Source organism: Helicoverpa armigera, chromosome 30 (assembly GCF_030705265.1).
Source record: "Helicoverpa armigera isolate CAAS_96S chromosome 30, ASM3070526v1, whole genome shotgun sequence".
Taxonomy (NCBI): Eukaryota; Metazoa; Arthropoda; class Insecta; order Lepidoptera; family Noctuidae; genus Helicoverpa; species Helicoverpa armigera.
This window is the reverse complement of record NC_087149.1, coordinates 4815368-4841787: the sequence shown is the minus strand read 5'-3', so window position 1 is coordinate 4841787 and position 26420 is coordinate 4815368. Positions and strand designations below refer to the sequence as shown.

The 26420-nt window shown below is 39.8% G+C and overlaps 3 protein-coding genes across 3 annotated transcripts; 2 read left to right on the top strand and 1 right to left on the bottom strand.

Annotated features, from left to right (window-relative positions):
- Positions 1–11892, top strand: LOC110383479 (serine protease snake). The gene is made up of 11 exons (XM_064043061.1): positions 1–127; positions 450–547; positions 1251–1318; positions 1580–1638; positions 2078–2262; positions 7178–7252; positions 7967–8079; positions 8670–8822; positions 9718–9844; positions 10217–10348; positions 11600–11892. The coding sequence occupies exons 1-11, from the start codon at positions 46–48 to the stop codon at positions 11765–11767; spliced, it is 1260 nt and encodes a 419-aa protein (XP_063899131.1). The 5' UTR covers positions 1–45; the 3' UTR covers positions 11768–11892.
- Positions 11893–13537: 1645 nt separating this feature from the next.
- On the top strand, positions 13538–18893 carry LOC110383280 (modular serine protease). Its single transcript, XM_064043066.1, has 8 exons — positions 13538–13657; positions 14256–14288; positions 15026–15229; positions 15834–15959; positions 16400–16530; positions 17033–17209; positions 17840–17990; positions 18427–18893. The coding sequence occupies exons 1-8, from the start codon at positions 13606–13608 to the stop codon at positions 18675–18677; spliced, it is 1125 nt and encodes a 374-aa protein (XP_063899136.1). The 5' UTR covers positions 13538–13605; the 3' UTR covers positions 18678–18893.
- A 396-nt stretch (positions 18894–19289) lies between these two features.
- Positions 19290–24887, bottom strand: LOC110383481 (serine protease persephone). Its single transcript, XM_064043065.1, has 10 exons — positions 24721–24887; positions 23681–23778; positions 23275–23339; positions 22973–23031; positions 22433–22596; positions 22007–22119; positions 21591–21743; positions 20974–21097; positions 20167–20298; positions 19290–19510 (listed from the first exon to the last, which is right to left on the bottom strand). The coding sequence occupies exons 1-10, from the start codon at positions 24809–24811 to the stop codon at positions 19343–19345; spliced, it is 1167 nt and encodes a 388-aa protein (XP_063899135.1). The 5' UTR covers positions 24812–24887; the 3' UTR covers positions 19290–19342.
- Positions 24888–26420: the final 1533 nt, after the last annotated feature.

Genomic DNA, 26420 nt, shown 5'->3' with positions numbered 1-26420 from the left:
TAAACAGTTCAGTCGTTATTTAGTGTAAATACTGAATATTAAATCATGTTATTTAAAATAGTTATTTTTGTTTGTTTGTGTATGTTTAGTGCACAGAATGATCAGGTTCTACTTAATGTACCGGAAGGTATGTTAACTATAATTTACCGACTTCTAAAAAAGGAGGAGTGTCTTTTTAACGATGGCAAAAATCATCGAATGATCCCTCCCGCTGTGGGTTTGCAGCGGTGAGGGAGTGTCAGACTCTTACTGACTAAAAACCGTCGTGTAGGTACTGTCGTAGGCCTTTTATGTACCAGGGTAGCGGTAACTCATTCGAACAATCCCTCAGCCCCAGCGGGCCTTGCTTGGCCCTGTTGGGCTCCGCTGGGAAGGAGGAGGGTCTCAATTCGTCGGTTTTTGTATTATCGCTTGTTTTTACATCAGACTAATTTGATAATTTTCTCTAGGACACCAATGTTTCTGGAACGGGATGGCTGGAAAGTGTACCCCAATATTAACCTGCAAGTCAGCCAAAGATGCTATAAGGAGAAAAATCCATCCTCCCGTGAGTAAACACGTTTATGTACTAACAGAGCTATCATCTCCCGAGCCTTTTCCCAACTATGTTGGTGTCGGCTTCCAGTCTAACCGGATACAGCTGAGTACCAGTGTTTTACAAGGAGCAACTGCCTATCTGACCTCCTCAACCCAGTTACCCGGGCAACCCGATACCCCTAGGTTTACCATACGATACGTTCGCTTTTGCTACGCGCGACAAAAATTCTCTAGTGTGAGAGCTCTAAAAGTACGAACATGCAAGTTACACACTCAGGTAAAACTTAATTGATGACTTCACTTTAATGATAAAAACTAAATGATATACAGTAATATATGTATATTCACAAGTTTATATGCAAGTACTTATTATAAAACTGGCAGGAGCTGGATGCGAGAAGCCGAAAATCGATCTGAGTGGCGTGCACTTAGAGAGGCCTATGTGCAGCAGTGGACTGCGATAGGCTGATGATGATGATGATGAAGATGATGATTATAAAACTTCATATTCTTTATTCTGAGTTCCATCTTTTGCTTGCTTTAATTTTTTTTTCACTATTGGAAAACACTATTCCCGAGTAACATAGGCTATATTTTATCCGGATACGAATATAAGTTTCCACGGGACGCGGGTGTTACCGCGGGATACAGCTAGTCATGAAAACTTTGTGAATGATAGGTACATACCTACATTTTTTTAATTATTATTTCAGATATGCAGTTTTGAAGGAGTAAACCCTATAGTATGCTGTATAGAATGTGAGCAGACGCACAGTAATCAGTAGGTTTGGTATTCTTTTAACTATCATCATCTCCCGGGCCTTTTCTCAGCTACGTTGGGATCGGCTTCCAGTCTAACCAGATTCAGCTGAGTACCAGTGTTTTACAGCGACTGCTTATCTGACCTCCTCAACCTAGTTACCCAAGCAACCCGATACCCCTTGGTTAGACTGGCGTCAGACTATATGTGTGCGCATAACTACGTGCTTTCTGTTACCACTGATGTGCAGTCTACCGTACATTGAATACTTTGTTTTTTCAGAGTTCCAGACTATGAAATAGACTCAAGATTTAACGAATCAAGCATCAAGGCGAGAAAGTGTAAGTTTATCTTCTTATCGGTCATCTGCAGTCGCTCCATGTGGCACACTGGTACTCAGCTGCATCTGGTTAGACTGGAAGCCGACCCCGACATAGTTGAAAAAGGGGTAGACAGATCTTCTCGTCGATTTGGGTATCTTTAGAAGGCTGAGGATTTGAGTTGGCATCAAAAAGTCCCCCACTAGATCTTCTAAAATTTAGTCCACCATTTGCCTAGCCTTTTCCCAAATATTTTGGGATCGGTTTTCAGTCTAACCGCAGCTGAGTATCAGCATGTCTGTGGTGTTGCTGCCTATTTGATCTCCTCAACCCAATTACACGGGCAATCCAATATGCCATAGTAAGGCTAGTCAGACTTACTGGGTTCTGACTACCCGTAACGACTGCCAAGATGTTCAGTGACAGCCTCAATACTCTAAAAGGTTCCTTCTTATTTCAGATTGCTTAAAATACTTGGCAAAATTAAGCTATCCGTGCCGTTTTGTTCCAAGATATCTGCCTGAAGAGAAGGTGGATCCTGAGAGGAACTGCTACCAGGAGGACCCGTCTCCAAAAGATGATGGCACCACCGAGGCTATTGAAGATTATATTTCTACCACTGAAAGTAGTGGTTTGTTATATCTGGTAAGTTTATCTTCTCATATTTATTATTTCCTTTTGTCGATCCAAAGATTGGCTGTTGTAATAGAAGATCAGTTTTAGCAACAAGACCTTTGAGTCACCTAAACTTTTTTTATATATATTTTTTTATGTATAATGGTGTACATACTAAAAAAACCGGCCGATCTGTGAAAATTTCAGCTCTCTAACTATTAGGTTCATAAGATACAGCCTGGTGACAGACGGACGGACGGACAGAGGAGCGAAAACAACAGGGTCCCGTTTTACCCTTTGGGTACGAAACCCTAAAAAGAGAATCTTAATTCCAATAGAAGTTTTCAGTACGTCTGATACTTATTAAGTTATTTGTCTGGGTACAAAGTTACATACTATACATGATTACGCTTAGGTAATTCTGATATCCTAACTAAATGTGGTAGGTTTGACCTTCTCGACTTTATGTCGGTTTAATAGGTATCCCGTTCCGCAGCCCGCGGAAAAAAAGATATCTATGTCCCCCCTAGTCTGTTATTAAGTATTTTTTATGTATTATTTATTATATAGTGTATATGTATTATGTAGTTGATGTGTTTGTTTGCGTTGTTCTTATCCTTCTTCTCCCTCTTCTAGGTTGTGATGATGACGAATGTTCAGTGTTAGATGATTGCTGTGTGTTCTGTTCCTGGATGGCTGGTCCCGCTTGCGTGCTTGGTGATGGATGCGTGTTCCGAGTGTCTGGTGTCTGTGTGTCAGTGTGTGAGTGTTGTTCTTCTATTGTTCGTACGAATACTGTATCTCCTAATACTTTGCTGAGTATGATTGATGAATGTATGGCTGCTTGTTTTTGGAGTATGTGAATGTTAATTGAAGCGTCTAATTGGTCTATGTACTTTTTAATGCTTTTTGCAACGATGCCCGTCACGCCTACTACTATCGGAATGACAGCCGTTTGTGTATTCCACAGCCGACTGATTTCAGTTTTCAGAAGATGGTATTTGCTTAGTTTTTCTATTTCTTTGGCTCCTATGTTGTAATCTGACGGTACGGTAATATCTATTAAATATGTTTTGTTACTAGTTTTATCTGTGTATATAAGGTCTGGTCTATTGTGTGTAACAGTGACATCGGTTTGAACGGGCATTTCCCACATGATTTTGGCGGTTTCGTTTTCTTTTACTTGTGGTTGCACTAGTGTTTCCTTCCACCAAAGGTTTGCAACTTCTATTTTATGTTTTTTAGCAAGACACCAGTAGACGTATTGGGCAAGATTATTATGTCGTCGGACATAGTAGGTCCCCGCTAATTTTTCGCATCCAGATATAATATGCTCCGTAGTTTCGTCTTTAGTGACGCAGAGGCGGCATTTTCCGTCTACTGGTTCTTTCAATATATCGCGCTGATGTTGTTTGGTCATAACGGCTTGATCCTGTATTGCAAAAATGGATGACTCTATAGTTGGTGGAAGTTGTTGTTTTTTAATCCATTTAAACGAAAGTTCTCTGTCTATATTAGCTTGATCTAGTACTTTTTTGGGAAACTGTCCGTGTAATTGTTTACTTCGCCATACTGTATTTTGTTGTTTAATTATTGCGTCTTTGATTTCTTTGTCTGTGTGTTGGCTTCCTTGTGTTAAGTGTAGCTGTGTTTCTATTTCCTCTGCTTCTTTTATTATTGAATATTTAACCCTATTTTTATCGTGTTTCGTTATTGTTTTAATGAGATGGTCCCTATTTGTATTGAGGTATTGTTTATATTTAAGTATTTGTGTTTTGTACATATATTCTACATTTAAAAGTCCTCTCCCTCCTTGTGCTATTGGTAAGTAAAGCCTCTGTACGTCTGCTTTCTGTTGGTGTGCCTTATTTATTGCTAATAATTTTCTAGTTTTTATGTCTATTGCTCTAAGATCGCTGTTTTTGTAGTTTATTATTCCGAAAGAATATAGTAACACTGGAATAGCGTAAGTATTGATACCTTTAATAAGATAACGCGATGTGAGTTGCGTGTCTAGTAATTTTTTAACTCTTCTATAATACTCTTTGGTTATTTGATCCCTAATAACACTATGTTCTATTTTTCCTGATTCATGAACTCCTAAATATTTATAGCTATCACCTATGGCAAGTTGTTTGAAAGTATCCCCACTTAATAAAATATGGCCCTCTCCTATTGTGCTGCTTCTCTGTCCTGAGTCTATATGTAATATATTGCATTTATCAAGCCCAAATCTCATCCCTATGTCATTTGTAAATATCTCTACACTGTCTAATAAAACTTTCAGATTATTTCTACTGTTTGTGTAAATCTTTAAATCGTCCATGTAAAGTAAATGATTGATCCAGTAACTATCTCTAAGTTTGTACCCTTTTAATTCGTATTTGTTAAGTATGTATGAAAGAGGATTAATTGCCAAACAAAATAGCAAAGGAGAGAGGGAGTCGCCCTGAAATATTCCGCGTCTGATGTAAATCGGATCCGTGGTTATGGAGTTTTGGGAGCCTCGCGCTGTCATCACTACTCTCCACGAAGGCATTGATAGTCTAAGAAATTTCTTGACTACAGCAGGACATTTATAAATGTCCAGGATCTTAAGGAGCCATTCGTGAGATACGCTATCGAAAGCCTTTTGGTAGTCAATCCACGCCATGCTCAGGTTCTTGTGTGAGCGACTTGCGTCTTCTAAAATGGCCTTGTTAACCATAAGGTGGTCTTTGCATCCCCTGGCACCGCGCCGACAACCCCTTTGTTCTACTGCCATTATGTTGTTCTCATGGCAGTGGTGGTAAAGTGTATTGGCTAAGATGGAGGTTAACACTTTGTATATACTTGATAGACAAGCGATAGGCCTCCAATTTTTGGGATCTTCAGTATTTTCATTTTTGGGTATCAATATTACCTGACCCGTTGTAAACCATTCCTCTAACGCTTCCCCCCCTGTAATTAAATTCGTGAATAACTGTGCTAAATATTTATGCGCGCTAGTGAAATATTTTAAGTAATAATTTTGTATTTTATCTATTCCCGGTGTTTTCCAATTAAGTAACTTCTTAACTGCAATTTTAACTTGGTCTTCTGTAATCTCTTCTTCATTTATTGTGGTAACCTCATTTGATGAAATTTCTATTTCCGTAATCCAATTAGCCTCCCTATTATATTGTACTGGTTGTGATAATATTGATTCCCAAAATTGTTGAACACTTTCTTTACTAGGTATATTTACATCAGCGTTGCTTTTAGCTCCTAAACTTCTATATAACCTATGTTCATTTTCTTTAAATAATTTATTTTGTTCTTGTTTTGTATTCATATCGTCGTACCTTTTTATTCTACCTGCAAGTGCTTTTACTTTTTGTTTGATGATTTCTGTTGTGTTGTCGTGGTCGTTTTCGTTTTGAATATTGTATTTAGTGTATAGTTTGTCTTTTATTTTCTGCATTCTACGTGTATTGATTTCGCGTTTAATTTCTAATAGTTGTCCTAATTCTTTTCTAAACTTTTCTATTTTAGTCTTTATTCTTCTTTTCCAAGGTGGTTCTGATTTTTGTTTTATTGTATCTTTCGGTTTAAAAGGAGTTTGATTATTGTTAATTATTAGAGTTTTGGCAGCTGCATAAATTACATTGTTAATTTCGCGAAGACTACTGTGGGTAATTAATATATTAGGCAAGTATTTATTTAAAGTATTTAAGTTTCCTATAAATTTTCTATTTATTTGTGCTTTGGGAAGAATGAAGCGTTCTGCTAGTGGTGTTTCTTTCGTTTCTGCTAAAACTTGTAAGAAATGTAAGATAAGTGTATCCTGATCCTCATTTACTTCTACACTACCGGTCAGCTGGTCTATTGTTTCTACTTGTTCTAGTGTGTGTTGTGTGTGCGGGTTGTGTGGTATGTTTTCTGTTGTTGAGTGTATTGATGTGTGTGGCGTGTCTTGGTCGTTATGTATGTCTTCTGGGGTTTCTGTTGTTAGTGTTCCTTCTGCTTGTTTCTGTATCCTATCAATCAACTCCTGGGAAATAAGTCTCTGTTTAATTACGCTACGAGCCTGATTTGAGAGTGTGTTTCCTGTGAATCTGTGTATTTTTGGGTTGTTGGGATTTCTCTCAACAAACAGTGACTTAAGCCTCTCTATATACCCTGAACCTCCTGAACGTGCCCTAAAGTAGCAAAACATCAACTCGTGCAATTCCTCTGTTGACCACTTTCTTCGTCTGTCATTGTTATTTACGGTATTTGTGGTCGTTGCCGATGAGCCGGCAGAGTGTGTGAGCTCAGCTCTACTCTGCAAAGCTTCACCAGCCCCCTCCCCGCCCCGATGGTCGGCTGTAGTATTTTCGGTTCCCCCGACTCTCGCCCGCCTGTTCAGCGAAGAGCCGCTGACGGTCCGTATGCTGTCACGTCCAGCGTCAGCTCCAGACGTGCCCCGACGATCACCCTCGGGCAGCGGCCCTATGCGTTCTACATTATTAATTCTCTCCATATTACTGGGTTACCTGACCTTGTTAGCCACGTAAGTTTCCATTGTACGTGTGTCCGCCCCCCACGTGGCTCGGTGTTCAGCTCGGACGTAAGGCAGGATTTTGGGGGGCTATCCTAACTAATATTATATATTATATATATTATATATTATTATATTATATATTATAATATTATAAATACGAAAGTAACTCTGTCTGTCTGTCTGTCTGTCCTTTCTTCACGCCTAAACTACAGAACTGATTTGTTTGAAATTTGGTACAGACATAGTTTGGAACTTGAGAAAGGACATAGAATAGTTTTTATTACAAAAAAAAATAGAAAAAGAAATTTCATTCCGGACGTATAGCGCCATCTATTGGTCAAACCTAAAATCTGCCGAAAGTCACTATTCTACGCGAACGAAGTCGCGGGCAAAAGCTAGTTCACAAATAAATGAAGGATTAAAATTTGCTCATTTTCACAGAACCGTTACTTCTATCAACCTTTACCTCCAATAAGTTTTGGTTTTGATGCTCAACGCAGCCAGTTTCCTCATATGGTAAGTTTTGATGTAAAGAATATCATTTGCCTTTTAATCGTCCCACTTCTGAGCCTCCTCTCACACAGAGAAGGATTGAGCGTTAATCACCACGTGCAAGAGATGGGGTTGGCGATTTCAGACTTTAAAGTCCAGATTTCTTCGAGATGCTTTCCTTCACCTTTAATCAGCCATTGGTGTCCAAGATAACTTATTTATAATCACATAAAAATTGTATCAATTATGTATTTGACGGCGCCACCGTCGATGTGTCAACCGTCGATCTGTCAACGGTGGACCTTATATAAAGCGGCGCGCGCGCACGACTCGGGTCATTCGTTCGCCGACCGTTGCCGAGTGCACACCTCCCACAAATTCGTGATAAATAATTGTAGTGACTAATATTGTGTTAATTGGAATAAACCAAGTGATTGTGTGAGAACCCCTTTGTTTTATTTAACGATGTCGGATCCTGACGCGCCGACATATTTTTATTCTGTTTGAATTGAATTCTGTAGTTCGTACCATTCTTCTTCGTTCCATCGGGCTATGAGAGTGAAGGAATAGTGAGTGCACCTGTGTCCAAGCAAATGCTTGTGCACTATAATGTGTCCTGCGCAGCTGGCTGATCTCCTTATATGTGTACAGCCGCCGTAGCCAATTATCGGCTCGGAGGACATCATCATCATCATCACCGTTCGTACCATACTTAATGGTTGTTGTTCTATGTTCCAGGCTCTGCTGGGGTATGGTGAGGTCATGGAGACGGCGCAGTGGCTGTGTGGAGGCTCCGTCATCAGTGAGCGATACATCCTCACTGCCGCACACTGCATATCCAGTCCTGCTGCGTAAGTACCTAATCATTTTAATGACCCCTCCCAAGGTAAATATAATAAAATAATCCCTCCCGCTGTTGGTGCAGCGCTCGGGAGTGTCAGACTCATACTGACTAAAACCCATCATGTTCCTTCTGAAGCCCGCCATGTACCAGCGCCGCGGTAACTTTCGAAATTTCACGCCCAAAAAGTCAATATCCTTATACTGGGTGTCCCATAGTCTTTTGAAATTTAAATTTCGAATAAAATTCAAATGGCGCGCGGGAGTGGCAAGCAGGTTGCGGGGGTAGCACCAACGGTTTTTCGGAATTCATTTGCCATGAAATTTTTTACCGAGCGGACCAGGTTTTTGTGTGCGTGAGTTTTATCACAACAATGATTCGGCCACCATTTCGTGAAATTTCGAAAGAGTAACCGCGGCACTGGTACATAAAGGGCTTCAGAAGGAACATGATGGGTTTTAGTCAGTATGAGTCTGACACTACCGAGCGCTGCACCCACAGCGGGAATTGTCAATTCAAAATTATTTTTCAAAAAGTGTAAGACACCCAAAAGTCTCCTCCATATTGTCTCCCTAAACTCTAACCTTTCACCATCTTCAGAGGTCCCGTGAAGTACATAGCAGTGGGCATGTTAAGGCGTTCAGACCCTCCGGCTTTCTGGCGACGGCACCGCGTGAGGAGTATAGTTCCTCACCCAGAGTATGTTCCTCCTTATAAGTACCACGATATTGCACTACTGGAAACTGATACTGAGTAAGTATTTAAATAGTGGCGTCCACGGCCGATTTCGTCCACGGCGGCTGTCCCCATTTAAGGAGATTAACCAGCTGCGCAGGACATAATTTAGTGCACGAGCATTTGCGCGGACATAGGTCAACTTACTATTCCTTCACTCTCATAACCCGATGGGACGGCAATCCGACACGACCGGAAAGAGATCTGGCGCAGGACCGACATTTACGTGCTCTCCGATGCACGGGTGAATCAATCACCAACTTCCAGACTACGGGCTGCTTTGTGAAAGTAATTATACAACATAGATAAGAGTTCTTCTGGGTTTCGGAAGGCACGTTATTCCCAGCTGTCATTTGAACATCTTTGGCAGGCGTTCCCAGGTTGTCAGGAACTAGACAACCAGTATTGCCAAAGTTTATTGGTTTGCTTAGGTAACTGGGTTGAGAAGGTCAGACAGGTAATCTGACTTTCATGATGTTACTAAAAAAAAATTAAGAGGAAAGAAGGAATAGAAACGTCTGCTTTACTTTTTGTAGTAAGGCCATCAGGATTTTAACGGCAAGTGACGACAGCCAGAGGTATACAAATGATTGTCAGGACTCATCAATTTAACGTGCCTTCAAAACGTCATATTTTACATACAATGAAATCTTTCATAAAAAAAAGCATATAACGCAAATAACAAAATAATAATCCCAGCTATAATGCTGCCAGCCTCTTGGGTACCTACGCTCCCAGTTGACAGCGATGTGATGAATTTTTTGACGCGTTTTAGATATAATGTATTTTTTTTTTGTTTTGTAAATATCTATGTAAATAACTATAATCGCTACTATATACTTTTTTATGTAAATATAGATTTAGTATATTTTAAAATATAATGTACACTATAATCCCTAGGATATTCTTTCAGTATTCAGTTCGACGACTCCGTGCTGCCCGCGTGTCTCCACTCGGAGCCGAACCCTGCTGCTGCAGCAGAGGCCTCCGGGTGGGGGGCACTCGGTCACCGCCAGGGGTTGGCTGACAATCTACAGGCCGTAAGCAGCTTTATTTGACCTTCTGTCAGCGGTACCACCAGCGTCCCGTGGGAACTACCATCCGTACCGGGATAAAATATAGCCTATGTTACTCGGGAAGAGTGTAGCTTTTCATCTGTGGAAGAATGTCTCAAATCGGTTCGGTATATTTGGGGCCTTCAGAGTACAGAAACAAACAAACAAAAAATCCTCTTTATACTACAATATTTATGTAATACATATAGATTAGTAGGTATCAGTTTTAATATTAGCAAAAGAAAGCTTCTCAAATATTGTTTTTATTATAAAAGAAATCCAAGAAACCTTAAGACAGTGGTTCTTACCTGATTCCTTTACAAGTATGCATATTCATTTTATATCATTCTTTTCTAGGTGAAACTAGAGAGATACGATGAAGAAACCTGCTCCCAACTGTATCCCAAGCACAGGCATTTGGTTCACGGTTACAACCACACCACACAGATGTGCTATGGAGATTATGAGAAGCCGAAAGATACATGCGAGGTAGGCACAACTTTCTTTTTAAATATTTTAAAAAATTGAATGAACATGACAGGGAGCGAATATTAGCATGACGCTGACAGCCTTTTCCCAAATACGTTGGGTTCGGCTATGTGCACCTCGCTCACTCAGTCACCAGTGTGGTCGCCAGTCAGCGTGCGATTTCTTCACGACGTAAACAATTGACTGTTGAGTTGCCACGGCCACTCGACTTGGCGACCTTTGGATGCCAGAAGTAGCCAGGCCTGCCCCGCTGGCAACGTCGCCATGGCGTCTCAATGAGGCAGAGCTCTTAACGCCTTCCGAAATACGGAAGAACTCTTCATGGCGGCAACAATCGACCTCTGCTTAGCAGCATAACTTAATTTTATGATCGATTCACCTACCCTACATATATTGCTTAAAAGCTTCATTATTTCGGGAGTCAAATCTGCGTTTACGAAATACTTTTTTCATTAATACTGGTCTTCAGAATCCGAATTGCATCGCGCGTTCACGGGAGACGCCCTGAGGAGATTATTGCAGTCCTCATAGCTACCTTTAGAATGTGGTGAGGGTCTATCATCAGTACACTGGTTTACGGCTAAATACTGCATGGACGAAGGGATTTACGCGAGAAATCATTTTCCTCTACTTTTCTCTATGATATTATTTTCTGCGGTCGTTTGAACATACGGATCACATTTTTCAGCGAGTTTTCGCTCAAAGTGATAATTAAAAGCGAGTCATCGCCGGTTTCTGAGAACCTTTAAAGGTGGTGTCTTTATTCATACTCTCTTAAAAATGCTTAGACACCGATCCTTATTGAAATTAGGTTTAAACGCGCGACGCTCTTACGAGTTTACCTTTTTAGTTTCTAAAAAGGTCAGTTTAGACCCGCTTTTAATAGACGCTAAGTCTGACATCAGTCTAACGTTGACCGCCCCATTCGTTGCAGTGGTCGCTAGTGCGGCTGCCGTGCACAGGGCCTGGGTTTAAATTCCTAGATTGGGTAATTTTTAGTCACTCTCACAAAGCATCCCGGAGTCTGGAAGTTATCAAACTTGCACATCCGTGCCTGGGAGGGCACTTACGTCCGGCTCCCCCGAATGCTTAGTAGCAGTCGTTGTTACAATTCCACGTTAGAGGCCGTCAGGCGGATTTGAGAAAACTCTGATACTAATGCTTGTTAGGTGATTAAACCTGCAGCGCTCTCGATAAGAAGATTGATTGCGAATATTCTTGCTCGTCTAATTTACCTTTTCTCTTTCCCAGGGTGACAGCGGGGGTCCTCTCCAAATAGCAAACGACGTGTTAAGCTGCGCGTACGACATCATCGGTGTGACGTCATACGGGCGTCAGTGTGGCGTCACCGCGGGCTCCGGGATCTACACCCGGGTGTACCACTACTTACCCTGGATTGAGAGCGTCGTATGGCCTTGAAGAACTTTTGAAATGTCAGTGATATTAAGCATAGAGTAGGGTGCGTTCAAACCAAACTGACTGTCAGCCGCCGAAACCGTATGTCAGGTTTATATTAAATTGTTGTCTTCAAATGCGCTCCGACGCGCTTCCAACGGTAAGCGCTGGGCATAAGAAAAAGAACATATACTTAAACTCTTACAATGAGAAAACTATTTTATTACTATTTTTATTAATTTACCTCTATCTATATTATATTGATAAATATTTTGATATGTGTAATTAATTTCACAAGTTCACACACACCCACACACACATACACAAAAAACACACACACACACACAGTAAGATAAGAATATAACATGTTATAATTCTTCAGTTTTAGTAATAAGTATAGAATTGATAATACTAAAGTAGGTAATAAGATGATACCTATGTACTGCAAACCTCTCCTACCTCTTTATGCTGTGCCCTACCGGGTCCCTATTGTTTAAACTTTGTAAAAACAACACCTGTAGAACACATGGAACGCAAATATAAAGAATTGAGTATTGAGTATTAAAAAAAAACTATACTACAGAGGAGTTTCAGTACTTTGGGCTGCAAAATCTCTTCAGAACATTTGGAATGAGGGAATAGCCGCCGTGCGTGGCCGATAACAATGGACCTTACTACTGGTACTAACTACGCAACTTGAAATGAGGAAAATTCAACCGAAAAGTACATTAATTGACCGACTTCATATAATAATGACATACCCCAACTTAAGAGTAGCTACACACTGCACACTTTTAGTCGGCCGATAGTTTGTTTGGACTCATAAATCAGTATGAAGATGAATGGTAGTATAGTACGCGTATTACATGGACGCGATTCTACTAATTTTACTAAAGCGACATACGATTCACATCCGACTCAGATCCAATCACGACTCAATTACGATTGAAGCGTATGTGGCATTCCGCATTTTTTTCTTTTAAATAAACGTTTTTACCCTTTTCATTGCTTCAATAATGAATCATATTGTCTGCAAATTATTTACCATTGCAATATGAATGTAGAACAGACTACCCTATAGACCAAATGGCAGACCAATCGCAAACCAATCGAATGTCGTTGGTACGATTGGTCTTATATTTGTAGCAGACAGCAGAATGCCCGCTAAGGTTAAAACTGCAATTGCGATTTAATTTCTATTCAATTTTGACATTATTAACTTAGAAGAATCGGGCCCCAGGTATTTAGCCGGTATAAGACGGACTGAAAACCTTGATTGAATTCTAGATTTTCTACTTTTTTTTTGCCAAATCTCATGTCAACTATCGGCCGACTTTTTAGTCTTCAGTCTGCTATCTTATTCCTCACAAGTCTATTTATAATTGAGTATTTTATAGGACGTTGTCAGGGGCCCGATTCTGCTAAGTTAAAAATGACAAAATTTAATAGAAATTGAATCGCAATAGCAGTTTCAACTTTAGCTTGCATTCTGCTACTAATATAAGACGGAATCATTTTCAAATGGCTCTAATTTGTTTGCGATTGGTCTGCCATTCGGTCTATACGGTAGTTTGCTCTACAATCATATTACAATCGTAAATAATTTGCAGACAATATGATTCATTATTCAATCACAGAAACGGATAAAAACGTTTTTTTATAAGAAAAAATAGCGGAATGCCACATACCTACGCTTCACTCGTCATTGAGTCGTGATTGGATCTCAGTCGGATGTGAATCATATGTCGCTTAAGTAAAATTAGCAGAATTGTGCTCCAGACCGCTCATTCTTACCTTGTAGGAACCCAATAAATGTATTCACGGCACGTATTGACTACCTATCTTACCGTGTCAACTAAATAATGTATCCTGTTGTGTTGAAGCAGATTCTGTGGCTAGTATTCCTTGTAATTTGTAAGTATTTTTACCCTTCTACATTTTTGCTTAATAAGGAATCTATTAATATAATAAAGTTGAAGATATTTTTGTTTGTTTTGCTGTCTTGAACGTGCTATTTCAAGATACCAATTTGTATATAAAACATTGTTGCAAGGTTCTTCTAACCTACAGACAGACATGTGTTGCTGGGGAGTTTGTTGCGCCACTTCTTCTTCCCAGCAAAAACACATACGAAGTGGTGAAGGGTGGCCGTTTTGGGGGCTGTCTTTTGTTTTTGACGTTCACAAAGTGCTGATTTGCAGCGAAGTTTGAATAAATGCTTATGAATTTGACTTTTTATTTACATTAATTTTAAAATAGTAAAATTATATACACTTACCGTCGTACCACAAAAACTTTTAAAAGTCTGTTGAACACTTGTCTAAAAAAAAATTAATGTTATAGATTGATTGTTGACGTTGAAATAAAGTCCACTTTGAAGCCATTTTAAACAAGTGTTCAACAGATGTTTAACTTTATGTAGTAAGGCTGTTATTATTTAAGTTATTACCTATTATGTAGGTACACTTACTATAAATTTTTGAAAAACTATTGTAATCCTTGGCAATTTCAGTGGTCGCAGGAGAAGAACACACGGTAAAAAAAAGTAAGTTTTTTCTTTCAAAACACTCCAGTTGCATTCCAGTAGGGTGTCATTTAAACATTTATGGCAATCGTTACGGGTAGTCAGAAGTCAGTTAGTCTGACACCAGTCTAACCAAGGGGTATCGGGATGCTTGGGTAACTGGGTTGAGGAGGTCAGATAGGCGGTTGCTCCTTGTAAAGCGCTGGTACCCAGCTGAATCCGTTTAGACTGGAAACCGACTTTAACATAATTGGGAAAGGGCTCGGAGGATGATGATGATGCGTGCGTAAGTATTTTTATACGAAACTAGCTCCCAAGATAACTGATTCCCGTAGCCAGATGGTGACAAAAGCTTTCCCATGTCCTTCTCCCGTCTAAGCTGTTACTGTTACAGCCTTTTTATCGTTCCACTGCTGGGCTGCGGCCTCCTCTCACACGGAGAACGATTGTGCATTAATCACCACGCTTGCCACGGGTTGGTAATTTCAGACTTTATAGTCCAGGTTTCCTCAAGATGTTTTCCTTCACCCTTTTATCAGCCATTGGTGTCTAAGATATACTTAGAAAGTACTTTTTTCAGCGATAACTGCTTATCGCACCGGAATAAAACTTAGTTGTCACTTTCCTCAATAAATGGGCTATTTCACTCTCAAAGAATGTTTCAAATCGGATCAGTTACTCTTAAGATTCATAGTACTTATATAACTTAACAACATGGCACTTTATAATAGTAGTATAGATTCTCTTTTTCCTTCCAGCCGTATGTATACTTGAAACACACCGGAGCGTGAAGTATACCTGTAAGAGACCAGATTCAGACAGTTTTGAGGAATGTGGAGATTCCGAGCCAGTCGGTACTGTAGTGCAGTCACAGTGTCGCGAAGGCTACTACAGCCCCTCGGCTTTGCCTCTCATGCGATGTCATGAAAGAGTGTGGGACTTCATAGCAACATGCATACCAGGTACGGATCCCTACAACTTCGACCACCATCGTCCCACTGTTGCTCTCATAAAGAGTATGATTGAATGTTAATCCAGTTACCAGTCTAACCAGATGCAGCTGAGTATCAGTCTTTTACAAGGAGCGACTGCTTATCTGAGTTAGAGAGTGCATGTAGCAGAAATGAGAATGCTGAGATGGATGTGTGGTGTTACAAGAATGGATATAGTGAGGAATTACTATTATAACTACTATAACTAAATGGATAAGTCTGAAAGTAGAGGCAGTTACAAAAAAGATGAGAAGTAGAAGATTGTCATGGAATGGGCATGTAATGAGAAGGGATGATACGCATGCAACAAAGTGTGTGCTAAGTATGAATGTAGATGGATGGAGAGGAAGAGGAAGACCTAAGAAAAGAAGGATGGATTGCCTGAAAGATGACATGAATAGGAAGGGAGTGAGTGTCAGTATGACGAGTGACAGGGGAAAATGGAAGAGGATGACATATTGCGCCGACCCCAAAGAAAGTTAGGAACAGAGTACTAGGAAGAGACTGCCTATCTGAGTTCCTCAACTTCTTGGGAGATGATGATGATTCAAATTGGTTTATTTGAAATCCACAGAATGTGGCATTGTATCTGCCAATGCGAACACTGTGCCGTGGTTTGCATATATTTACGAAGAATTACCAATGGAATACCGAGGACGGTGTGGTGGTACTATCATCTCGAATCACGTCGTCGTGTCAGGTAAGAGTGCGGCTTCGATTCCAGGTCAGGCAAGTACTAATGCAACTTGTCTAAAGTAGGTTTCTAAGTAAAATATACAATGGTAATGCAATGGTACTTGCTTGATCTGGAATCGAGTCCACATACTTATATTTGCGACGTTGGTTCCGTACCCAAAGGCTAAAACGGGACCCTATTGTTTTGTTTTCGCTTCTCTGTCCGTCCGTCCGTCTGTCACCAGGACATATCTCTTAAACCGTGATAGTTAGAGAGCTGAAATTTTCCGCTATAACAACAAATACTGGAAACTAGAATATAATCAATATTTTGGGGAGCTCCCATACAACAAACATGATTTTTTGCTCATTTTTGCTCGGGTACGGAACCCTTCATGCGCGATTCCGACTCGCACTTGGCCGATTTTTTAAATTATTAGTTTTTCTCTTATGGTCTTTTCACAGCGGCGCACTGTTTTGGGACCACTCGTACGTACAATGCTTTAGACTATGCGGTAGTGGTCCAACCGTTTAGTCCGACATTTTTGGGAAAAGATCTCGCAGCAAAGGGGACTTTGTACACCTCAATACATCGTGTAAGTAAGATAAGTGTTGGTATTACATTACATTAAAATGAGATGCGTTAATGTACTGGTTAACATATTAACACTTAACACAAAGTAAAATGCGTAAAAATAAAAAAGTGTTTTCAAACAAAGTAAATAGAATAAGCGACAATTAGAACACCATATAAGAGCCAGTCATTCACAAACAACGGAAATTCTCCCTTGAAAACTGACAGCTGTCAACTGATCAAAACATTCGATACTCCTAACTTTATCTCTGTTTTACACATGTTGTTGTAAATTATGAAAACGACAAATGACTCCTGTGACTAAACCACTAAATAGATTAGGTATTTTTTTTTTACAATTCGCCATAGAATATCATAAAGTATAGTGATGGGATTTAATGTGATTAGGTACGACACACCCGATATATGAGTCTCAAATATTGGGAACGGTTTTAAACAGTCGGCCGACAGCTTAATCAGTCAGTATGAGTGTTCCAACCAGTATTTTTGAAATCTTTTTACAGGTCCGAAAAATCGATATACCTGTTCTTTACAAGGGCGAACTGACTAACTATCAATACGACATAGCGTTACTGACATTGCAAACTCCAGTGGTCTTCTCGGCGGGTGTCATGCCAGCTTGCCTGGACTTCCAAAAGAACTTCGATAAATATCAGCTAACGGCTGGCAACGTCGGAACGGTAACAATTAATCTATACTAATATTATAAAGCTGGAGAGTTTGTTTGTTTGTTTGTTTAAACGCGCTAATCTCAGGAACTACTGGTCCGATTTGAAAAATTCTTTCAGTGTTAGATAGCCCATTTATCGAGGAAGGCTATAGGCTACTTTTTATCCGGGTTCGTGCAGAGGTTTCCTCGGGATGCGGGTGAAACCGCTGGCAGAAGCTGGTTTATTTATACATACTTTATGCTAACTGGTACATTGGCGGACTTAATGCCACAAGGCATTCTCTACCAGCCAACCATCGGGATACCAGCCCGGCTGCTGTGCTCGAGGTCTCTAGTTCGACTCCCGAGTCGGGCTGAAATCGCTTTGTAGGTTTTAGAAGACAAAGCAGCCCGGAGCCTGGAAGTTGGTGATTGATTCACCCGTGCATCGGAGAGCACAGAAATGTCGGTCCTGCGTCTGATCTCTTTCCGGTCGTGCCGGATTGCCGTCCCATCGGGCTATGAGAGTGAAGGAATAGGGAGTGCACCTGTGTCTGCGCAAATGCTCGTGCACTATAATATGTCCTGCGCAGCTGGCTGATCTTCTTAAATTTGAACAGCCGCCGTGGACGCCAATATACAATGTAATTCTGTTTCCCAGGTCCCTGTGTGGAGCAGTCCCGTGACTGAAAATTCCGTGCTGTCATTACATGAGTACCCTTTCATTACTACTGAGACATGCCTGGATAAGGCACCTCCTACTTTCCAGGGATACATAACAGGAGACAAATTTTGTGCTGGCCTAGATAACCGTGAGTCGAAAACGTTTTTATAGTTCCGTACCCAAAGAGTAAAACGGGACCCTTTTGTTTTCGCTCCTCTGTCCGTCCATCCGTCTATCAACAAGCTGTATCTCATGAACCGTGATAGTTAGAGAGCTAAAATTTTCACAGATGATGTATTTCTGTTGCCGTTATAACAACAAATATTGAAAACTAGAATTAAATTGATATTTTGAGGGGCTCGCATATAACAAACGTGATTTTTTTGGAAATTTTTACTCGATGTCGATAACGGCAACAGCTAGATGCGGTTTTATAAATAATGGTACGGAACCCTTCTTGCGCGAGTTCAACTCGCACTTGGCCGGTTTTTAATTATCAACTAATGTACAACATTTTATTCACTGTTTTTATGTAAGTATCTTTCTTTGTACACAAGTTTTATTTATTTATTTGCTATAACCAGGTACGATGATCCATCGAGGCAACAGCGGCTCAGGACTCACGTTCCCTTCGACAGAACGACTCCTCACTCGCCACTACCTCCGAGGGATCGTGTCGATATCACCCGAAGGGAGTCATCATCCTCCGAGCCTTTTCCCAACTATTTTGGGGTCGGTTTCCGAAGGGAGTATTGAGCAATATTGGACCCCCAATGATTTTGTCACCTTCACTAAAATTTCTAGCTTCGAACATTTTATAAAAAGCAATTTATAAGTTACTAGCTTCCGCCCGCGGCTTCGCTCGGGTAGAGTTCGGTTATATCGCGTTTCCAAGAGAATTCTTCAAAAGTCCGGGATAAAAACTATCCTCGTTTCTTTCTCAAGGTCAACTCTATCTCGGTTCCAAATTGTTTTAAAACCAGTTCAGTGGTTTAGACGTGAAAGCGTAACAGACAGACAGAGCTACTTTCGCATTTATAATATTAGTAGGGATTTCGTTTTAATCCATTATGATGCTATTATATTGATGGAATTAACCGATGGTTACTTTTGTTAAAATAAATAAATGATTCTTATTCAGAGTGAGTCTCTTTTCGTATCATCATCTGCCGAGCCTTTTCCCAGCTATGTTGGGGTCGGCTTCCAGTCTAACTGGATGCAGCTGTGTACCAGTGTGCCACAAGGAGACCTCAACCCAGTTACCCGGGCAACCCGTAACCCCTTGGTAAGACTGGTGTCAGACTTACTGGCTTCTGACTACCCGTAACGACTGCCAAGGATGTTCAATGACACACATATGACAGCCGGAAACTTGGGAATAGTGTAGCTTTATAACAGTGAAAACATTTTTAAAATCAGTTCAGGTTACAATAACACAACCGCCAAAAAATCTTCTTTATTTTATTAGTACAGATTAAAATTACATTATTTCTCATAACATCAAGGCCACACAATGCCCTCAATCCAGGGTACGTAGTGGGACACCCTGGTATACATGCCGGAGCCCCCGGCAAACCCACAGGCTCGCCCGTAGGATGTTACTCCAAGAATCGTGAATAGACAGTCTGAGAGATGAGCTGAGGATTGTAAGGGACCGCCGCTGTCACCCTGTGGAGAAATGGCAAAAAATAACTGTTTTATTTTTTAAAAATCTACTTTAATAATATGCCTAAACCGTTCTAGAATCATCGGCACGAATCTAGAGCGCTGACCTACACCTGCGCAGAAATGATTTATTAGCAAAGAACCAATCCCGAATGACGGCTATGACGCGATGCACTGCGGGCCAATCACCGCTTTAGCCCGCCCCCGCGCCTCACTTCATACCACAAAAGGGACCCAATAAATTACTTCTGCGCAGATGAAGGTCAGCGCTCAAAATTCGTGCCGATTATTATACTAAGTCTGACAAATACTAAATACGTGAAAACCGCACCAAAGTCGGTTCAGCTGAACGTGAGGTAATGGTGCACGAACAAACATAGTAAGGGTAAAACGGGACCCTATTGTTTTCGCTCTTCTGTCCGTCCTTCCGTCTGTCCACGATAGTTAGAGTTGACATTATCACAGATGGTGTATTTCAGTTGCCGCTATAACAACAAATACTGAAAACTAGAATAAAATAAATATTTTGGGGGCTCCCATACAACAAACGTGATTTTTTTGCTCATTTTTGCTTTGGTACGGAACCCTTCGTGCCGTTTTTTTGTGTGCCAGAGGGTAAAACGTGACCCGGAACGACATTAAATTTGACGTGAACCTACCTCGCAAGTATCTTTAGCTTCCTCACGATGTCCATAACACATTTGCGTGGTATGATTGTAACCGTATTTCAGATGTCTGTGGACCGGGTATGCGCGTTTGCATTCTTCTTCTTCAAACCTGTATAGTGATACCTGGGAGAGAAATAAAATAATTTAGAAGGTACGAAAATGTATATAGGCGAATTTCAATAACCAAATTATCCCCTAGGACTACTAAGGGAGTACCTATAGGGTGTATTTAGGGGAGAGTACATAAGGATGTAATTAGGGAAGTATATAAAAGAGTAAATGTGGGGAGTACATAGAGGGAATACAAAGGGTGGTACACAAGGGGAGTAATCAGGGGTGGGAGTTATAGTGTAGGATATAAGAGTACATAAAGAGGAATACGAGGAGAGCATATAAGAGATTACAAACGAGAGCATATAAGATATTATGGGCATGACCACAGTGGTCCCTACGCTAGATCCATCACTGCTGCTTCCAGCACCTAGATATTATAAAGAGTAGCCTATATCATGTTATTTTGATAGCTAGGTTTATCAAAATCCATCCAGTGTTTTTTTTAACGACGCCAAAAATCATCAAGTGACCATTGCCGCTGTGGGTTAGCAGCGGTGAGGGAGTGTCAGACTCTTACTGACTAAAAACCGTCGTGTTCCGTCGTCGGTCTTTTATGTACCAGGGCCGCGGTAACTCGCGCGAACAATCTTGCAGCCCCGGCAGGAGTAGTTTTTACCTGAGAGAGGAACAAACATCCACTAATCCACACAAACTCTATATTCATAATATTAGAAATAATCTCACAGTCTGCAATATCTCCGCTAGTTCCCTGTGGTGTCCTAGAGCGCCCCAGCCCGTGGCCTCGGCAGTGGGATCTGCCTCGCCGACGTGGAGACAGGCGGGGAGTACGTGCGAGTTGAATGATATACTGGAAAGATAGGTGTTTGATTAAGTGGCTAGCCTTTTGACAATGGTGGTGTGTTTAACTTCTTATCAAAAACTAGCTGTACTGCACTTACCCAGATAATATATACTGTATTTTACTCGGCGATAGTATAATTTCCCAAGAGTGGGAGAATTTTTCATATCGGTTTAGTAGTTTCGGAGCTTTTAGGATACAAACAGTGTTTCCTCTTTATTAGATTATTATAGACTAACTGTTTTCCCGCGGTTTCACCCACCCGTACCCGGAAAAAATATAGCTTATGTTACTCGGAAAGAGTGTAGCTTTTTAATAGTGAAATAATTTTCAAATCGATTCGGTAATTTCGAAAGCTTAAAGATAAAAACAAAAACTATTTCGTGTTATTATATGTACAAGATCAAATTATGTATCTTGTACCTACCTATGCCCTAAGATACTTTTATCTGAATAAGTCACATCTCAATATGTCAAAGCAAGAAACTTATTCTAAACTTACTCATAATCAGTCTCCAACAGAGCTATATCATGGTACTTGGAAGGAGGCTTGTACTGCGGGTGAGCGATGATTCTCTTCACGTTGTACTTCTGCCACAACTCCTGAGGGTCTGACCGTTTGAGGATACCTAGGGCTATGTATTTTACTTGGCCTCTGAAAATGACATGTTTATTCTAATTAGAAGTTTCTCTTAACCTCATACGATAGATAGGACATAATACTAGTAATATGATTATATAACATTTTTCATTTTTTTCATCATCTCAGCCATAGGACATCCGCATCCAGCGTCTTCCGGCGACCTTCATCAGTTCATCTTGTTGGTGGACGTCCTACGCTGCGCTTGCTAGTCCGTGGCCTCCACTCCAGCACTTTTCGGCCCCATCTCAATATTCTGAGTGAAAGATGACACTTACACGGCAGGACTGGATATGCAGTGTGCAGCAGTGAGGATGTATCGCTCACTGATGACGGAGCCTCCGCACAGCCACTGCGCCGTCTTCATGTCCTCACCATAACCCAGCAGAGCCTGGAACATTGAACAATAACCAGATTTAAGGGCAAGGAGAGCAAAAATAAAGTCAGCACTCAAGCGGAAAGCGGAAGCTGTTAACCCGACTGGTTATGTATGTTGCTAACATCCTTGACAGTCGTTACGCGTTGTCAGAAGCCAGTTAGTCTTACAACCAGTCTTATCAAGGGATATTGGGTTGCCCGTGTAACTGGGTTGAGGAAATCAGATAGGCAGTCGCTCCTTGTGGCACACTGGTACTCAGCTGCACGCGGTTAGACTTGAAGCCGACCCCAACATAGTTACGCAATGGCTCGGGAGATGTCCTTACCATGTGAGGGAACTGATCCCTGTCAGCGTTTCTTCCGCCAGCAATGATGTACAGCACCAGGTCGGTGTCGTAACAGTTCCTTGTAGTGTTCATCTCCTTCAGCACGTTGGTGAGAGATGGCTCATAGCAGCCGTAGTCCAGGGTCGTGAAGTAGTCTAGACATTCTGAAAGATGGAGTTATTCGAAGTCAAAGTCAAAGTCAAGTTTGTTAGAGTGATTTTTTAGGGGAATTGGTAAATATGAGGATATTCTGTTTTGGTAAAACAGAATGCATGCGGTCCTAACGTGAAGGGTCCGCGTTTTGGGGGCGTTTTGCAGCTAAGTTTGAATACCTAAACGATTTTTTATTTTTATTATAATTATTACAAAATTGACCATGACAAAATATTAATTTCCTTTAAACTAATCAACGAAAAATCTAAAAATGAGAACTGTATGCATTAGTAACCACTGAAGAAAATATATTATTAATGCCCTGAAAATAGCGGTGTATGTAATAGACTCTATACTTACGAACACAATAAAGAATAAATGACTTACTGTCCGTTGCTTTCTGTCCAGTCTTATAATAAGCGATGTTGTCATTTGGGCTTAGATTTCTGAAAAAAAATGTCTTGTGAAAAATGCCTTAATATGATTGATCAAGTATACATTCGATAGTTTTAACAATGCATCTACTTTCCCTAAATGTACATATACTCCCTCTTTATATTTCTCTTATACATCCCCCTATGTATTCCTTTATGCCCTAGCTTATGTACTGTCCCTTTATATGAAGTATAATATACATATTTATTCTCCACCATGTACTTACATAATATAAACAGTTGATTAATACTTACAAAAAGTCGCCAGGCTCACAATCTGTGCAGCATATTATTGGTTTTACTCCTTCGAAACTGCAGATCTAGAATAAAACAGTAAAGCCTTACTCGGAGATAATGTTTCAATAGAGAAAGAATTTTTCTAATTTGGCCTAGTTACAAATTTTACGGCCTTACTACAAAAACTAAAACATCTGTTGAACACTTGTCTAAAAAAAGTGTGGGTATTTCAACGTGATACTTCATCTGTAATTTTTTTGACAAGTGTTCAACAAACGTTTAAAAATTATAGAATATTGCTCAACTTTCGAAAGGCAGGTAGATACAACTTCTTTAAAAAACATATTTAGCAGTTGCTATACGAAAAACGGACGTTTACATTTTCGTTGAAAAATAGGCTTTAATAGTGTAAAACCGTACTTACAGGCGGATAATTTTTACTCTTAATATCATTAATAGCAGACTGACATTGGTGAACGCTTCTACAAACACCGTCGACACCACCCCACACGCATTTTGATCCTAGAATTAAAAGATTGCAGTGGTTTTCAAATATTTTTTTACTACGTAGGTATTACTTAAAGAAACCCTTATTGCAAAAACGTTGAGTAAAAGATTTAATCATCCTTACTTTAGGATTTATTTGAGGATTCTTAAGCACTAGCTGTTTCTCGCAATTTCAACCGCGTTGTTCGGTAACTTCTTCCCGTACCCGAACAAAATATTTACTCTGTAGCTTCCCAAGTGTGAAAGAATTTCTCAAATCGGTTCAGTAGTTTCTCCCAATCCACGTACCTATACTTCATTTGTGTAGATATTTAACTAAATATAGGCAATCTTGATATGATTTTTAATTTAAAAACTCAGCTTAAGAATAAAATGCAACGTAGGCCTGCTGACTGATGATCTGCTGGCGTCTGTACTTATTTATGTAAAAGGTCATAATATCAAGATTATTTTTACCTTCACCTAGTTAAATACTTACACAAATAAAGTATACAAAAGTAGAAGGAACTTACCTTGTAAAGAACCAAATTAAATCTATACGAGGAAGCTAGTAGGTATTGTACAGCTTTCGCCCGCGGTTTCTCCCGCTTCCCGTCCTGTCACTTCTCTACCCACACCGGGATATAAAGTAGCCTACTTATTCGGATATAACTACCTACCTAAGCTATACCTATTACTGCTCAGTCATCAAAATCCATCCTGTAGTTTCTACGTGAAAGAGGAACAAACACCCATACATTCGAACTTTCGCGTTCATAATATTACTAGCAGCTTTACCGCGGTTTCACCCGCGTCCCGTGGTAACTACTGCCCGTACCGGGATAAGATATAGCCTATGTTACTCGGGAATAGTGTAGCTTCCCAATACTGAAAGAATTGTTCAATAAACAAAAAATGCTTCCTCTTTCTTATATTAGTGTATTATAATGAAGATTACTAATTGCAATCAAAACTCACCTTCAGCTAAATTTAATATTTCATTCTTCCGTATATCGTCTTCACAACAAACACAAACTATAATTAAAATGAATAGAAACCAGTTTTTCATCTTTTACGCTTAATTTCTAACTTAGACTAATAAAAACATGCAAACCCAATCAGGTCTTATATTAAACTGACTTTATAAATGGAGTTGTTATGATTTTAATACACAGGTTGATATTTTTAGAATCTTGTACCTGTTTTATTTTAAAATAAAACGCCTAAGGTTAAGTCCTTGCAGAGGCCAACAGGTCAACTTGCCTGAATCGGTAAAATTGTATCAATCGAACATTAACCTCCGAAACTAAACCTAATCGATGATCGATTCAGCAGTTACGGAGATCGATACGATGATCGAAATGAATCGATTTTTTTTACCCGGGACGGGCAGTGGTTGAAATAGGCAAGTGTTCCCATATAAGGAGTTGCGATGAGGCAAACTGTGTGCACGAGGTCTCGGGTTCGATTCCCGGGTCAGTCCGAAAATCGCTTTGGGGGTTGGTTTTAAGAAAACTTCCACCCGTGCATCGGAGAGCACGTAAATGTCGGTCCTGCGCCTGATCTCTCTCCGCGAGTGTCGGATTACCGTCCCATCGGGCTATGAGAGTGAAGGAATAGTGAGTGCACCTCTTTGTATGAGAACAGCCGCTGGGGCTGAAATCGGCCTTGGACGCCATCGTAAGAAAAATAATCTACCTAAAGAAACAACCTGTATGAATAATAATAACTATTCATAAAGTTGCAGATATTAATTGAATATTGATATGATATAAACCGGTTTCTTGCATATGTTATTCAAACTTGTAGTAATATTTCAAATATTTTATCTGCCTAGCCTTTTCCTAATTGTTAGTCAAGTAACCAGATGTAGTCGAGTACCAGTGTATTACAAGGAGCGACTGCCTATCCGACCTCCTCAACCCAGTTATCCAGGCAATTCAATGCTCCTTGGTAAGACTGGTGTCTGACTTACTGGCTTCCGACTGCCAAGGGTATTGATATAGAATGAAATAAAACTCAAAATTACAAAGTGTATTTCATTTATATCTCAAAAAAATTTAACAATAATTTAGTCACTTTTAATTGACAAAAATTAACATTAAAAAAGATGGTTATGGCTATTTTGTTAAAACTAAAAAAATAAAATAAAAATTTTACACAAAATACTGTGGTAATCTCTCAAATTATGTTTACATATTAAAAAATGCTTTAATTAGTTTATATTTTATGTTCAATATTTACAAATTAATAATAATTTCGGGTGATTGGACCCTGTGCCCGATATCGGTGGCAACCTATTTTTTATATTTTTAAATGTTTTTTATTTTTATATTTAATATTTAAAAATGTAAATTATATGTTTAAAAATAAATAAATGAATTAAAAAAAAAAATTTCGGGTGAAAATTATTATTTCAAAGTACGCTTTTTGCGGACGCTCCATAGCTGTCTACGAGTGCCGACAATCGTTTCTGATTTTATAATCAGTTATTTAATATTTTCAGGGGTTTAAAATCAAGAAATTCAATTATTTGAAATGAATACAAAACAAATTGAAAGTAAGAAAATGCCGGACACTTCCGAAGCTTACATTTTTCACATTCAGTCAGTAATAGTAATATAATAGTTTCAAATATCCATTTCAAATATTGAGCCTCCTTACTACTTAATACACAT